Genomic DNA, 16343 nt, shown 5'->3' on the forward strand with positions numbered 1-16343 from the left:
AAGACATATGGGTGCCCTAATATGAAACCAAATAGAAACCAAAACATAAAGTATAGAAGTGAAAAAAGAATCTCCTTGGGAAGACTTTTTTTATATTTTAATTGAACTGTTCAACATCACACAAAACAAGTGTTTCTCTTTAAAACATACCATTGCAGTCATACCCCATTTAAAATTGTCAAGTTTCAAATATAAATGAATTCTAGGTGTGTGTTTTTTCTTATTTTCATGTCATTTAAAAAATATTTTGTTTGTAAAAACTAATATACTCTTGTTTAACCTTGGATTATTTTTCCATCTTATTTCAGGTTTGCTTTGGGGCATTCAGACAATTATTCAGAATAACCACCAGATGGCTCATACTACAAATGATCTTTTAACTTCTGGTTTTCTGAAGAAGAGAACAGCATTCTCATACATTTCCTTTTAGTATGATACACTGAGCCATATCTGCCTTTTTTTAAGATCAGATTTATATGTTTACTCTCATAAAAAATATTCTGCATTTTTAACCTGTAAACACAGACATTTTTATTGTGATAAGTATTAATAAGACATTTCCAATTAATAAAACATTTTTCTTGATTAGTTCTTTCTATTGTATTTTGGAAAAATAAACTTTTTTTCTTCCTTTTGCTGTTTATAGCTAGTGATAGTGTTACTTTTTACTCTTTAGTCTGAATTTCATCCAAGGGCCTGCAAGGTCTGTATCTATTTGAACAATATGCTAATTATACTTTATTAGATGTGCCTGCCCTAGAGTAACCTACTTGCATTGATGTTGGACAGCTGCCAACCTGCAGCTTAATGCCATGGTTGAAATTCAATTGTTGGACTGCATGCTGGTTTTCAAATATTGTTTTACAAAATGGGAACAGTAGGGGGCATGCAGAGCTAAGATGTTTGTTATCATACTGCTTTAGGGGACTTTATTCTGCTTTCTGGAATGTGTGGTCTTATTTATTTAGAATACTGACAATGGCCTTCCTCTTTTAATATGTCTGTTTTGAGTATTACGAATATTATGCACTTGCAAATATTATAACTTTACCTGTGGTATCAACTGCTGTTAGTGTTTTACTCAACTTACTCGAGGCATATGTATATATTTACGTATATAGAAAAATTTTAACTTGATTTTTGACTAGCAACTCTATACATTGTATTTTGATTCGCAAAAGGTACTTACTGTGAAGGTGCTATGTAAATGGTAAAGCACTATACAAATGATAGTTATCATTACTTCCCTAGCATTTAAATTTTTACTAAGAAAAGCTCTAATTCACATTATAAATGTGAATTCCATTCTACCTTTAAATATTCAAGAGCTATAAAATCGATGCTTATATAAGGAAGGCAAAAATATCACAACTACTTCCCTTAGGTGGGGTTTTCTTGTTAACAAATATCTTAACAAATGCCCATATTAGTGCCTATGTACTGTATACAAATGCCAAAGAAATTTTCAAATTTCCCTTCAGCAAATTCAGTAGTGGAAAAGTCTTTGGCAGGGTAAAGACAGAAGTAATCAAATTTTTTCACATTCATTTTTTAATCTCATTTTAAAATAACTTAAGTTTTCACTTGTGGCTTTGCCTTCTCAAAACTCTAGAAAAAGTATAGCATGAGCAAACATTTGACAAGTGCACCTGTTCATTGACTCGGGAATGCGATGGCCCATGATGAATAAGAATCTTCACAATTTCCTCATCGCCTTTCCAGGCAGCCAGGTGAATCGGGAAATAGCCCTTGTTGTCTGCTACATTTGTGGATGCCTCATATTGAAGTAGTTTGAGAACTATTTCCCTAAGAAGAAAAAGAAGAAGAAGGAAAGTACACAACAGAAAAGAAAACGTGCTGAACAACACAGTTTTATCAAGTAGATCATTATTAAAGTACAGTAGATGCTGGGTGGCAATTTAGCATAATAATCCAAGGTCCTGAGGTGTAAAATTGGGTTTAAGAGTCTGCTTATTGAACATCTGGCTGCTGTACTCACCTGAAAAACCAACACTGCCACACACACTCACACAGAGTGTTGACTAACCAATGAAACGACTTAATAGAAGTCATTTGGGGGGAAAAAAATATCTAATTTCATTAACCGAATGAATTAAGTAAAATAATTTAAAAGTATACCTCTTCCTGTGTTTTTTTTTCTTAATGTAGTTCTTTCCAGATAGCCCATACCTGAGATTTAGCCTAAAGAAAAACCTGAGGTTCAAGCAAACTCCTTATTTTTTTAAAAAAAATTATTATACTACCAGCAGACATTTAGGGAGTTTATGTATCATTCCTATTGAGAACTGCAATATGTAACTGAAGATACATATACTGTACAAGAGAAAGCAGACAGCACAGTAAGAAAGGGACTTTTTTTTATTATTATTATTATTAGTTAAGGTATTACAAATGTGTCCTCATCCCCCCCCATTAACCCCCAACCTCCCCCCCACAAGGAAAGGGACTTTTAAGGTCTAGCTGCAGTACAAGCCCAAGGTTGGGGGTGTGGAGTTTAATTCATTTTCAGCCATAGCACACAATATACTTTGAATATGTATTGTCCATACTTCTGCACTCATTCACCTTTGTCCTCTCAAGCCTAAGAAATCATTTCAAGAGGTAAATTCATTTATGCGACAAGTTCTATCATTGATGCAATTTCAGTACATACTCAATATATCCTACCTATAGGATTTTGTACTAAATCCCACTAGGTTTTCAAAGTAAAAATTCTAAATTGCAATACTCAACCTCAGGCGGAATTAATTCATAATTACTAGTATAATTACATTGAACTTTGCAACAAACAATCAGAAACAACTGAGCAACTATATTTTCATTTGGATGCATTTAAAAAGCAAATTCTATTAATTCACTAAATGAAATCCTAGGTAGATAAACAAATACGTGCAGACAGACAATCACAACATATTCTAAAGTTGTTTCTCATATATAACAAATCACCAGTGGTAAGGATGAATGTAACATAAAGACCTACACTTAAATATTTCATAAAGCCTTGCTTTAAATGTAACAAATGAGAAAAGGTGGAGGAAATTTGAATAGGAGTTAGAATTCTGATAGCCCACTGTGGGGGTTTAGAATAATGTGCCTTTGTGATATGTGGATTTTTTTGAACTAAAGGCAATTGAGATCTTGTGGGCTTAAAGGAAACGTCTGCCCACCCCCACCACCCACCCACCGCCACCGCCTTACCCCAACTACCTAGAAGAACTGAAATTAGGGGCCCTGCCCATAATAAGAGTTATCAGAGATAACCTCTTTTGACCTATCTGTATGGCAGGACAAATATCTAATTACTAAACACCTGGTTTTTTATTGGATCTGTGAATGTCCTCTTGTTCTGAAGCCAGAGGGGTCAAACTGCCTTCCTTAGCTCAGGATGTCATCTGTACCTCATTTTGCCTCTCTCCCTCTGAACAATTCATGATGTGGGGTCTCTGACTCTAATGTATGTGAGGTTCCCATATATACGTATATAATTAAATTTGGTTGTTTTTCTCTTGTTAATAGTCTGCCTCATGTCAATTTGATTAGACCAGCTGAAAGAACCTGTAACGATAGATAAAAATTTCTTCTTCCCCCACATCACAAAAAAATAAACATGAAACAACACGATTCTAGCTCTACGATTCCATAAACAACACAAAATGACAGTAAATGATTAAAAAAAAACAAAACACAATATTGCCCAGAATGTGGCCTGGACTTGTGAAGGAGAGCAGAATATACCACCCAAAAATATGCCTATTTGGCACAAGGATAATGTTAGGCTGATTACTTTTAAGATTGGGGGGAGCTCTGAAAGCTGAGAAGTTACTCTGTTGTAAGAGATGGTTACATTGATCAGGGAAGTGTCTATTTGTAAGGGTATCTCCCTCTGTGTACCAGCAGGAGAAAGCTGACTCGATCTCTGTAAACTCTTATCAATGGGGAAGGCAGTAACCTAAAGCTGCAGACAACCCCATACTCTTGTTTACTGTGCTTTTTCTGATAACCTCCCGTAACTGGCTTCCTCCCTCACTGCCCTGCCCCAACATCTTTAGTCTTTAGCTAGAAATGGTATTAAAGGTAGTGGCTTTGGGGGAGTTACTCAGTTTTCCTGGGTCCCTACCATATATACAGGAGTATCCATGTTATTGTATTTCTGTTTTCTCTCCTCCTGTTACTCTTTTCTTTTTTCTTTTTCTTTTTTTGTCATTGCTGTCGTTAATCCTCACCCAAGGATATTGTCCATTGATTCTTAGAGAGAGTGGAAAGGAGGGGGAGATAGAGAGAGAAACATCAATGCGAGAGAGACACATCGATTGGTTGCCCTCCCCGCCATGTGCCTCAACTAGGGCCAGGGATCGAGTCTGCAACCACGGTTCGTGCCCTTGACCGGAATTGAACCTGCAATCCTTCAGTCTGTGGGCCAATGCTCTATCCACTAAGCCAAACTGGCCAGGGCCTGTTAATCTTTCTTATACCAACTTAATTATCAGACCAGCCAAATAACCTATAAGAAAAGAAGGAAAACTTTTCCACCCCTGCACCACTTCCCAATATCTCAATCAGAAAAGAGTAATATGCATGTTTATGCAATGGCCTTTGGTGAACAATAACATTTGATTAAATACTGTTATTTTTATTTACGTTTTTAAAATTTTATTCACTTTATTAAATTTGTTTATTTTTTAATTTACATTTATTTTTAATTTTTATTTAAGTAGATCTTTTCATCTTATTCAGAGATATCAGCTAATGAACTGGCTTGGCTTAGATTTCTAATGTGAAAATATGTTTGTGAAATATAAAGTTATATCTCTAATTAAGTAAGTGCCTTACTGAATCATAAAATATTAATCAACAAATTGTCATTAATCTTTTTTCTGATGTATCCATGTATGTTACATTTAATATGTACTACACAGGCCTTTTTCATCCAAACTCATTCAAATTAAATTTCAGGTACTTTCTATAATATTTAAATTTAAAAAGTAGTTAACACCAGGATCCCATCAAATCGGTATTTTCTCTTTTTTAAAAAGTATTTTCTTAATATCTCTTTAAGTTATACCTTATAGCTTCTAGAGGTATCAACAAATAAATAGGTTGACTATGCTTGGTTACCTAGTATAAAATACTGAGTTATATTGATGAACAAGTCTATAGAATGGCAAGCAGAGAAGTAATTCCTATTTATCTTCAACATTAAATGGCACTCTTTCTCATATGCATCATTAATAAATAAGAAATGATTTAAAATTCTAAAGTAAATGTGATTGCTGGGATCATAGAAAAAATAATCTCATTTCCCATGAGCTAAACAACATATAAAATAAATTTAATAATAATCCAATTCAAAGCAATGCAACATTTTGCAGCTTGAAGCTAATATATATAAGTTTGGGTAAAAATAGGAATTCTAAAAGTGTTGATTTCCACTACTATATCATTTTCTGATAGGTATAAATATACTGCCAATTAATATGAAATTTTTTTTTAAGAAGTTTCAGTTTATGGTCAGAGTAAAATTAAACTAATTGGGAAGATTCAAAATTCAAATTTTTTTACCTCAACAGCAAGTTTTCCTATAATTAAATTATAACCAAAGATTTTTTTTTCTTTTAGGATTTTTTTATTGATTTAGAGAGAGAGGGGGAGAAGGACAAAGAGAGAGAAACATCAATGTGAGAGCGGAACATGGATCGGTTGCCTCCTGCATGCCCCCTACCGGAGATCTAGCCTGCAACCTGGGCTTGTACCCTGACCAGGAATAGAACCAGCAACCTTTCGGTGCATGAGACGATGCCCAACCAACTGAGCCACACCAGCTAGGACTAACCAAAAATATTTATTTTGTTCCATCTCCCTTTGCTTATTGGCAGTCAAAAGAACTTTGAAATAAATGCAAATCATCTTCATATGGATATGGTATTAACAAAACTAATGAAATTCTTAAATTCATGAAGGTTCTGTTAATTTCAGACTTTCTTCAAGATTTTACTTCTCCTTGATGGAAATAAAGTGGCAAATTTAAAGAATTTAAATTAGAGACCTTGCCTGAAATAACAAGTATTACCAGAAATAACTTAGGACCTATCTCTACATAGGGCAGGGCAGACTTCTATTTACTGAACATCTGCTCTTCTTATCATACTGACAGTGACCTTTCTCCCCTCTGAAGGCCCAGGTACCTTACCTCATCCTGGCTCAAATGTCACATATACCTCATTTTAACTTTCTGTCTTTGAATCTCTCACATATATAGGGTTCCCATACATATGTCTGCAATAAATTTGGTTATTTTCTCTTGTTAATAATTTGTCTCATGTTGATCTGATTACTAGATGAGTCAGAAGAATATGGAATGATAGAGTAAAATGCCTTCCACCCCACACTGGCTAATTACTATGTAAATTAAAAGAATCAAATTTGTGCTGAAACCAGTTTGGCTCAGTGGATAGAGCGTCAGCCTGCGGACTGAAAGGTCCCAGGTTCAATTCCGGTCAGGGGCCTGTACCTGGGTTGCGGGCATATCCCCAGTAGGAGATGTGCAGGAGGCGGCTGATAGATGTTTCTCTCTCATCGATGTTTCTAACTCTCTATCTCTCTCCCTTCCTCTCTGTAAAAAATCAATAAAATATATTTTTTTAAAAAAAGAATCAAATTTGTAGTAAAAATACATGAGAGAGATAATGAATTTTCCATATTTAAAGAGAGAGAGCAATAATTAGGTCTATAGCCTATCTATTGAAATAATTTATCTATAATTGTTGCTACTGGATTTTGTTCTACTAACCATGATTTTTCTTATCATTTGAAGGCAATAATTTTCTAATCTTCAACTACAAATACCCCAAGAAATCATCAACAGAGTATATTTTCTATTGTGTCCTAATCTGGCTGAGTGGAGATGAATTGTCCATTATAAAATAATGGATTTCAGGTACAAAATGCTGCTCCACTTGTGGATTAACTAGTGTTGATAAACAAGCGCTACCAATAAAGCATACACAATAAGAGGAAACGGGCTTAGTATGCAGTAAGAAGTCCTTAGATTATATGTTGGGAGTAGGAAAAAAGCCTGCATTCAAAGCAAAAATAAAATAACAACAGGACCCTGTAACATTATTTCTAGCTCTACGATTCCATAAACTTCAGCCTAAAAATCACAATGTTTATGGAAACCTTCCAGTGCTGATGGCTACAACGACAATAGCAACCCACGTGGAAATGATGTGTTTCCATGCTGATTGCTAAGGCTCGCTTGGAAAGAATACAACACAATCAATAGTTCATCACCTATGCTAAGTGAGAATTGCAAAGGCAAAGAAAAGAAAAACCTTCTCTGGCTCTGAGATAGATTCTATGACATTTTTTTCTCCTTCAAATGTCTTAAGACAATAGTAAAATTCGCATTCCATGTGAACACCCTAGTTGATGATAATGGGAGGCAGCCCAGAAATGCACAATGTGACAGAGAAAAGCCAGCGAGAGCTTAGGAAACGGATGTGCGTGTGGACAAAAAAGGGAGATAATGTAGAGTGTTGGAAAATCATACACTTTAAACTACAACACTTAGGCTCTAAACACAACCCCACTTAATATCTAAGTGGCCACTCAGTCACTTATCCAGAAGGGCCTTATTTCTCCATCTATAAATGAGGGACGCGAGGAGGGTAAGGTGAAATAAATGATCTCCAATTCTAACAGTCCATGGGTAATTTAAATAATCTAAAATAGGGCAATCTTATACTTTAGATGAAAATCCAAATTTTAGAGTTGTAGTAGCATAACTGATCCACAAATAGTACGAAAACAATATACCACAAAATATTATAATTGGAAGAAACAAGGAAAAATACCCAGTATATTAAACTGAGGCCTAGAGAGGTTAATTAAATGGCTCAAGGTCACATAACTAACAGAGATGGGAAGACAGGATTAGAAATTTCCTGTTTTCCAATGCCTATAGAATGACACTGAGTAAAATCTCTCTAGAAAATGTTAAAAAGGTCAATGAGATCTTCAGATAAGCAAAGCAAAGATATATAATTCTCAGAGAATATCTGCAATTAGAGAGGTCTTAAAAAAATACCTAGGTATCTCTTTATGATGATCTTAATAAATGCTATTCAATGCACTTAAATTAGCTTCACTTTGTACATTGCCAACAGGAACTAAAAATTATGCATTGAACCAAAGAGCAATATATCTCAATGATTAGAATTTCATAGGCCATTATGGATACATCATTAACATTTACTGAACACAGAAAATCAAGGAGGGGTGTGAATGCTAATCCATTTGGGGACAACATTCTTTTGAGAAGGGCTTATACAGCAAGCTGAGATAAAAGAAAAAAGGGAGACTAGGTCACATGGTCAGGCCTCAGGTCTTAGGTCAGTTATTTGTCAGCTGGCGTTCCCAACTAGAACTTCCCGAAATCTAAACCTAAGATGGCCCGAGAGGCCGTCAGCATTGAGCACTTTGGGCTGACTTAATCTGGCTTCATTCCTGACGAGCCACATTGTATATGGCACAAAGGAAAATAAATAGCAATTCCTTTAAAACACTCAGATCGTAAGGATCTGGACACATATTCCACTCTACAGAGGGACAGCAATATAGTTGAGAAAGACCTGGCAAAATAAAACAGTTCTAAGTTATAAGATGACATAAAATAGGGAGCGGATGAAAAACATATATAATTTGGAAATACTGATACTAAGAATCCAAGTGATGAGACATTAAGTTTATGATATTTTATGTACTTCAGATGGCTGTCCAAAGAGAATGTTAGATTTATGCAATAATTTTTAAATAAATAAAAGGTACAGTGAAACATAATTTTTAAAAATGGTAAGTTTCCTGTGTGAGAACTATAAGGCCATAAAATGTGATCAAATATGACTAAGTCGCTTGTGTCTCAATTCAAAGTTAAAAAAAAAAAAAAGGTGGGAAAGCAAAAAGTAAGTAGAATTTTAAGGCAGTAATTACCACCTTCAATAAACTAAAGTGAGCCTGGCTGGCATGGCTCAGTGGTTGAGCAGTGACCTATGGCCCGGTCAGGGCACATGCCTGGGTTTCGAGTTCAATCCCCAGTGTGGGGTGTGCAGGAGGCAGTCGATCAATGATTCTCTCTCATCATGGATGTTTCTAATCTTTCTCTGCTTCTCCTTTCCTCTCTGAAATCAGTTAAATACACACACACACACACACACACACATATTTAAAAAAAAAAACAAAACTGAAGTGAAATGAAATTATCCAGACTTGGGAAGACCAACTTGGACCATGAGAACAAAGGAAAAACAGACAGGAGGAAGAGACACGTGAAAAGTGTCACTTTTCATCTGAATCATTCGGAGAACGCCTCACACTTTGACTGTCACTAACCCAGGAGGTTACCTCGCTAAAACACTGGGAATGAAATGGTTGCTATGGTTACACATTCTTTTGCTCTTCATACTGTACACTATCACGTTCTTTGAAGCATAATTCCATAGGTTACACAAGTTTAAAACCAGAAAGACCATCATGAATGACAAAGAAAAGGCACGTTAGCTAAATTTGAAGGATTCTGGAGTGGTTTGTGTAAGTGTCCGTGGCTCCTAACAGCAAGAATCTATTAATATTTCGCTCCTTGTGAATAATTCCATGTTAGGTGAAGACACCAAAAAAGGTAGGGTGGTGTTATTAAGTGGTTTGATCCCATTCCCTCCCCAAAGCTACACATGACTAGCATGTCCTGTCACTTCTTTCATTTTCTCCCTGTGTGACATCTGACTAGTTTAGAGCAGGTCTCTACGTTTACACTCTGCACATAATCATCCTCAGCAACGTTCCTACCAAGTTCAACGTGTAGGTGTTGCTACCTGATGCCTCTCCGAGTTTCTGTAAGCCCAGGGGACTCATGGCAACATGAGACAGCTATCGTCAGACATAATTAACTCCATCACATGTAACGAAATACACAAGGATTCCAGTCCAAATAAGTGGCACTTACTTATGTCCATTTAAGGCCGCATGGTGTAAAGCAGTGTAACCCGAACTGTCTGTGCAGTTCACATTGGGGCCTCGCCAGATGCTGCAAATAGAGCAGAAGCGCAGAGTTAGTGGTTAAGCAGAATCGTGCTTTAGAAAACAGAAGGATGGTCCCACAGCCAGCAGCCTGTGGCACATGAAAAGTCTAGTCATGTGAAAAATGACTGCCGTCTTTCATACACCCCCCTCAGATCAGTAACTTCATTTATTTGATTCAAGGAAATTATTAGGGAATATAACTTCCTCCAGAAATTATTAGCAAATGCAGGCCCTCTGCCAAAATCTGGATCCGCCCTAGCTGGTTTGGCTCAGTGGACAGAGCGTCAGCCTGCGGGCTGAAGGGTCCCAGGTTCGATTCCAGTCAAGGGCACATGCACGGGTTATAGGCTCAATCCCCAGTAGGGGGCGTGCAGAGGCAGCGGATCAGTGATTCTCTCTCATCATTGATGTTTCTCTCTCTCCCTCTCCCTTCCTCTCTAAAATTAATAAAAATAGTTTTTTAAAAATATCTGGATCCAACATTTCCCTATTACTTGATACCATTACTCAAATATTGGAAGCAATTTACCATCAGCTACCATATTATAGACTAAAGACTAAAGATTTATGACACCTGCCTCTTCCCGTTTAACACACTATTCTGAGATGGCACTGATTTATGTCACTTTTAGGATTACTTTTGCATTATGGGAAGAATATCCTGGAGATAACATGTAACTATATAAAAGAGTCCATTGTAACCTTGATCACTAAAGTTACAGAAACTATTTTTAGCTATTGAGTAAATAAGGCATTGAAAGACACTTTTCCAAAAGTAGACCAAAAAATGGCTTTATCTAATGCTCACGATGATATTAAAGCCATCCAAACTAACATCTAATAACAAGTTAATTCATGTACTCGCAAAATATTGATTGTACCCCAACTGCATGTTACATATTAAACTTAGGCACTGAGAGTAGAAAATCATCACTCAAGGTCCTTCTTCACAAGAACAGGGTCTACTCTAGACATATAAACTCACAATTACAAAGCAGTAAGATACCTGAAGTACCAGAGAGCACACAGGCTTCTCTGAGAAATAAATAGCTGTTCCCGATGAGAGATCATAACTGAATTAAACTAAGGCGGGACGACAAAAATGAACAGAATGTACTTATTCAAAATGTAATTAAAAGGATACTTTTTTTCTTTTTCAATTACAGCTGACATTCCATATTATTTCATAGTTGTTTCAGATGTACAGCAGAGTGGTTAGACAATTATATAATTTATGGAGTGATCCTCCTGATAGGCCTAGTACCCACCTGGCAACGTATATAGTTATTACAATATTATTGAGTACATTCCCTATGCTGTACTTTACATCTCCATGACTATTTCGTAGCTTCTTAATCCCTCCACCTTTTTCATGTGGCATTGCCCTCCAATCCGGCAACTCTCAGTTCTCTGTATCTATGAGTCTGTTTCTGTTTGTTCATTTCTTTTGTTCTTTACATTCCACATACAAGTGAAAAGACATGGTCTTTTTCTTTCTCTTTCTGACTTATTTTCTTAGCATAATACCCCCTGGGTCCATCCATGTTGTCCCAAATGAACACTACCTGATTTTAAGGCTATAATAAATCTCTAGTAAACAAGACAGATAGCTTGGTATTGGAGGAAAGACTGAATGAAGGAACAGAAAGTCAATTTAGACTTTCACACATATATGCAATTGATTTTTTACAAAGGTGCAATGGCAATTCATTAAAGAAATGAATTAGCAAAAAATTGTTCTGGAACAAATGCATATCCTTAGGCCAAAATAAATATAGTCTTGATTCCTACCTTGCCACATACAAAGATTAACTTTAAAATGAATCAGAGCTCTGGCCAGGTAGCTGGGTACATTGGGTACATACATAGCTTGAGGGTTCAATCCCTGGTCGGGGTGCATACAGGAGGCAACCAATCGATGTTTCTCTTCTCTCTCTCTCTCTCTCTCTAAAACATATTCTTAGTTAAAGATTTTTTTAAAAAAATCAAACTGCAGAATATTGTGTATGTTAATATTCTAAATGTTTTATGTACGTGTATTAAGTCATTTATAGCCATACAACTATAAAACAGATACTATCCTTTTTTTAATTAAACTGATTGGGATGACATTGGTCAGCATGAACTTATATGTTTAAGATACTATTCTTGCCCTAACTGGTTTGGCTCATTGGATAGAGCATCAGCCTGCGGACTCAAGGGTCCCAGGTTCGATTCTGGTCAAGGGCATGTACCTTGGTTACAGGCACATCCCCAGTAGGGGGTGTGCAGGAGGCAGCTGATCGATGTTTCTCTCTCATCGATGTTTCTAACTCTCTATCCCTCTCCCTTCCTCTCTGTAAAAAATCAATTAAAAAAAAATTTTAAAAAAAAGATACTATTCTTATTCTCACTGTACAGATGAGAAAGATTTGCATTAACATAGAAAAATGCATGCAAAAATACATTATCCACCTCTAAATTATTTGAAGAGTCAAAATTATCACGTAATTCTTCAAGGAAATACAAAAAAGACAATAAAATACAAGAAGAGAAAAGCCTAGGTTTGCTCTAGGTTGTGAAGAGCCTGATAACATGTCAAGAAGCTTAGTCTTGATTCTGTAGGCAACTTGGAGCTAGAGGGTTATCACAGAGATACTAAGCATGTTTCTGACATGATCAGGTCATGAGGGCTCTAGTGACAGCTGGAAGGGAAACAGTGAACAAGTTGGCGGCAGGGAGTCAGGTTCGTTGTCTGTTTTTACAGTCTCAGGAAGAAACAAAGGAATTTGGACGAATGGAGATGCAGTGGTGGATAAAGAAGAGGGAGAAATTCAAATAGGTATGCCTAAAATAAAACCTAAGGGAAATGGAATCCACATGATAGGCTAACAGTCAAAGGCTCCCACCATAAGTGAAATGCATGGATGATGAGATATCTCCGTGAAAGCAGTGGTGTCTTGTGGGGAAAGGCAAGTTTCCTTTAAAGCAGACTTGAACACTAGGTTGCTCCAGAATACCTCTGGCACAGGATAGAAAAAAAAAAGAGAAAATACTGTAAATTAACTCAAATTATTTTTTAAATTTCCTGTATGTTATGAGACCTCATAAATATTTAGGAAGGAAAGATATTGATATTCATAACTAAAATAGATTCAGGGTCGATAGATTTCATTTACCTATACCATCTCAGTTCCCCATTACCAGAAAAACAAGGAATTCATTATATTAGTATGAAAAAAAAATCTCCAATGTATTTCTCATTTCCTAAACAGAATGGAAGCGGATAGACTTTTTTTTTTAAACAAGGAGGTTTAGAATAGAAATTTAGCATTTGTATATAAATATATCTGACTGCACCTATTACCAGAGCCTCTAGGCACATATCCATATATTCATAGAACATACACACATGTTTTAAACACTATAAATAGGCCAGACCCAAAACTTCCAATTAAAGGCTTACTTTAAATAAACCTTGATGTTTAAAAGCTCAATCGGTGAGCTAATACCATTCCAGCTTTTTGCACTGCCCTCCTCTCGTTTCTCTTTGATGATCCTGGGACTTAAAAAGAGGGCCTGTGTTAACTTAAGGCTGTTCTGCAAAATGAAGAGTTCTAAGTACCTTTAAGGATGTCTCAAAAAGTTTTAAATAATTAATTACATATTTATTCAAAAAAGGCAATTTATAGATCCTTGGTCTTTAATATATTTGTATTGATTTCAGAGAGGAAGGGAGAGGGAGAGAGAGATCGAAATCAATGATGAGAGGGAATCATTGACTGGCTGTCTTCTGCGCACCCCCCACTGGGGATCGCGCCTGCAACCCAGGCAGGTGTCCTGACAGAAATTGTACCATGACCTCCTGGCTCAGAGGTAGATGCTCAACCACTGAGCCATGCCTACCAGGCATCTTCGGTCTTATTGTAACATACACACAATCTCATCTCCTATACCTACTTGTCAATATTTTTTCATTTTTTATGTGAGAAATCTTGCCCAGAATGAATGCTCTGAGATCATCAGAAATCCCCAATGACCAAAGATTCAATTTCCTTTGTTATACTATTTGTACTAATATAACAAATAGTTATATCCAATGATTAGTATGTTTTAAAACAAATATAAACAAAATAGGTTTTCCACAGAACTTTCAAATGACCAGATATTCATCAAAGTTTTCACTTATTAAAGAAGATTATTCCTAAATAAATAAAAAACCTGAGTTTGTTGGGCCAATATTCATATGTATAGCAAATAAGATTTAGGCACAGCTACTCCACAAATTGATCGTCATTATACCCTCTACCAACCTATGGGAAATATTCATCAGGAGCCACATAAGAGTGCTCAGCATTTCTTAATTCTCATCTGGCTCATGACACTTGAGATCACTCCAGGGCTTCAGATACGAAAACTCATACAGAATGTGCATTGAGTGCCGCAGGCCAGGTCAGAGTATGTAGGAATGGTCTTCTGACAAATCAGATCATTTCAAGCATGCAAAACAAAGTCCCTTTTTTCAATTTGTATCTTAATATTCCGCTCCCATGTTTGCAAGAATTGGACAGATGTGCACAAGCTATTGAGTACTGTACGTGAAACTGAGGATCCTTATGAGTTTGATTAAATTTAGCTTTAAATCCTAGCTCTAAAAATCATCTCTCTCTCTCTCTCTCTCTCTCTCTCTCTCTCTCTCTCTCTCTCTCTCTCTCTCTCTCTCTCTCTCTTCTCCCTCTCCCTCTCTCTTTCCCCCCTTCTTCCCCCCGCCCACATATGTGTCTGTCCATCAGAGCTAGCCTTTTGCCCCCATAATCAGCAACCTCTGAGGCAGCAGAAGACAGTAGCTGGACCTAATAGTCACAAGATCCAGACCTCTGGCAGGCTAAAGACATCTTGACTTACGTTATGTTTAAGCTGCTCTAAGGTGGAATGACCCCCTGTCTACTTTCCCATGAAACCAGACAGAGGGACCACAGAACAGACCTCAGAACTGTCAACACGTTAAGAAATGATTCATTACCCTTATCTCATCTCTGACCAATCAGCTCCCAGCATGACCCAAACCCCTAACCCACAGTGTCTTGTGATTTTGCCCTATATAACCTATAACGTATAGGCCATTGGGCAGTTGAGTTTTGAGCATTAGCTTCCCATTGTCCTGGATGGTGCCATTCATAATAAAACAGTCAATATTTCTCCACTGCAATTCTTGGTGTCCAGTGTTACTGCTGGCACCAGTGAACAAACTCTTTCTCTTCTATCACATACGTCCTCATCTTCTATAGCGATGATATAATTTTATTATCATGAGCTAAACATATCTCATATGGGTCAAATGGGTCTAGAACAATGTGAGCTATTGATGTAAATTCAAATTTTCTATTGACCATATTAAAAAGGTAAAAAAAGGGAAATTCATTTTAATATATTTTATTTAACCTAGTATATCCAAAATATCATTTCAACATATAATCAATATAAAAATTATTGAGGTATTTTTACTTTTCTTTTTGTACTGTTTTCAAAACGAGTATTAATTTTATGCTTTGTTTTACACGTCGCAATTAGGACTAGCCGTATTTCAAGGGCTTTATGCCTCATGTGGACAGTGGCTACTCCACAGGGAAGGCCCTAGATCGGGGTGGGCAAACTTTTTGACTCAAGGGCCACAATGGGTTCTTAAACTGGACCGGAGGGCCGGAACAAAAGCATGGATAGAGTGTTTGTGTGAACTAATATAAATTCAAAGTAAACATCATTACATAAAAGGGTACGGTCTTTTTTTTTTTTTTAGTTTTATTCATTTCAAACGGGCCGGATCCGGCCCGCGGGCCATAGTTTGCCCACGGCTGCCCTAGATAATTTATTCCAGGGAAAAAGAGAACACTTAAGCTTAACTCTGATCATTTTAAAGGCTTTCTAAAAATAACTGAAAACATTGGCCGTTAGTAAATAAATGCCCATTTGATTGAGTCATAGTAAATTTAACAAATTTTTTACATTGTGAGAAAAAATGTATAATAGATTTAATATATAGTCACATCAGAGACTGTAAATGCACAATTTGACATAAGTGAGCACATTAAGGAACACCACAGCCAAAATTATACTAACCAATTATATTAACTAATTATACTAACCAAATTATACTAACTAATGACAAATATGCATCTTGAGTTGCTTGATGCAGCTCTCAGTAACATGCATTCATACAGCAAACCAGAACTGGCTAACTGTGAAATGACTCCTTGAATTAAAAATCACAC

At 36.4% G+C, this 16343-nt stretch overlaps 1 protein-coding gene across 4 annotated transcripts in view; it reads right to left on the minus strand.

Annotated features, from left to right (window-relative positions):
• Positions 1-16343, minus strand: part of ANKS1B (ankyrin repeat and sterile alpha motif domain containing 1B) — an 839347-nt gene that overhangs the window by 717506 nt on the left and 105498 nt on the right. For all 4 annotated transcript variants that reach the window (XM_036299864.1, XM_036299863.1, XM_036299862.1 and 1 more), the window contains exons 2-3: positions 10019-10099; positions 1650-1806 (exon numbers count right to left, since the gene is read on the minus strand). In XM_036299864.1, the coding sequence (XP_036155757.1) occupies positions 1650-1806; positions 10019-10099 (238 nt within the window). The remainder of the gene's footprint in view (positions 1-1649; positions 1807-10018; positions 10100-16343) is intronic.

The sequence above is a fragment of the Myotis myotis genome, unplaced genomic scaffold (assembly GCF_014108235.1).
Source record: "Myotis myotis isolate mMyoMyo1 unplaced genomic scaffold, mMyoMyo1.p scaffold_m19_p_3, whole genome shotgun sequence".
Taxonomy (NCBI): Eukaryota; Metazoa; Chordata; class Mammalia; order Chiroptera; family Vespertilionidae; genus Myotis; species Myotis myotis.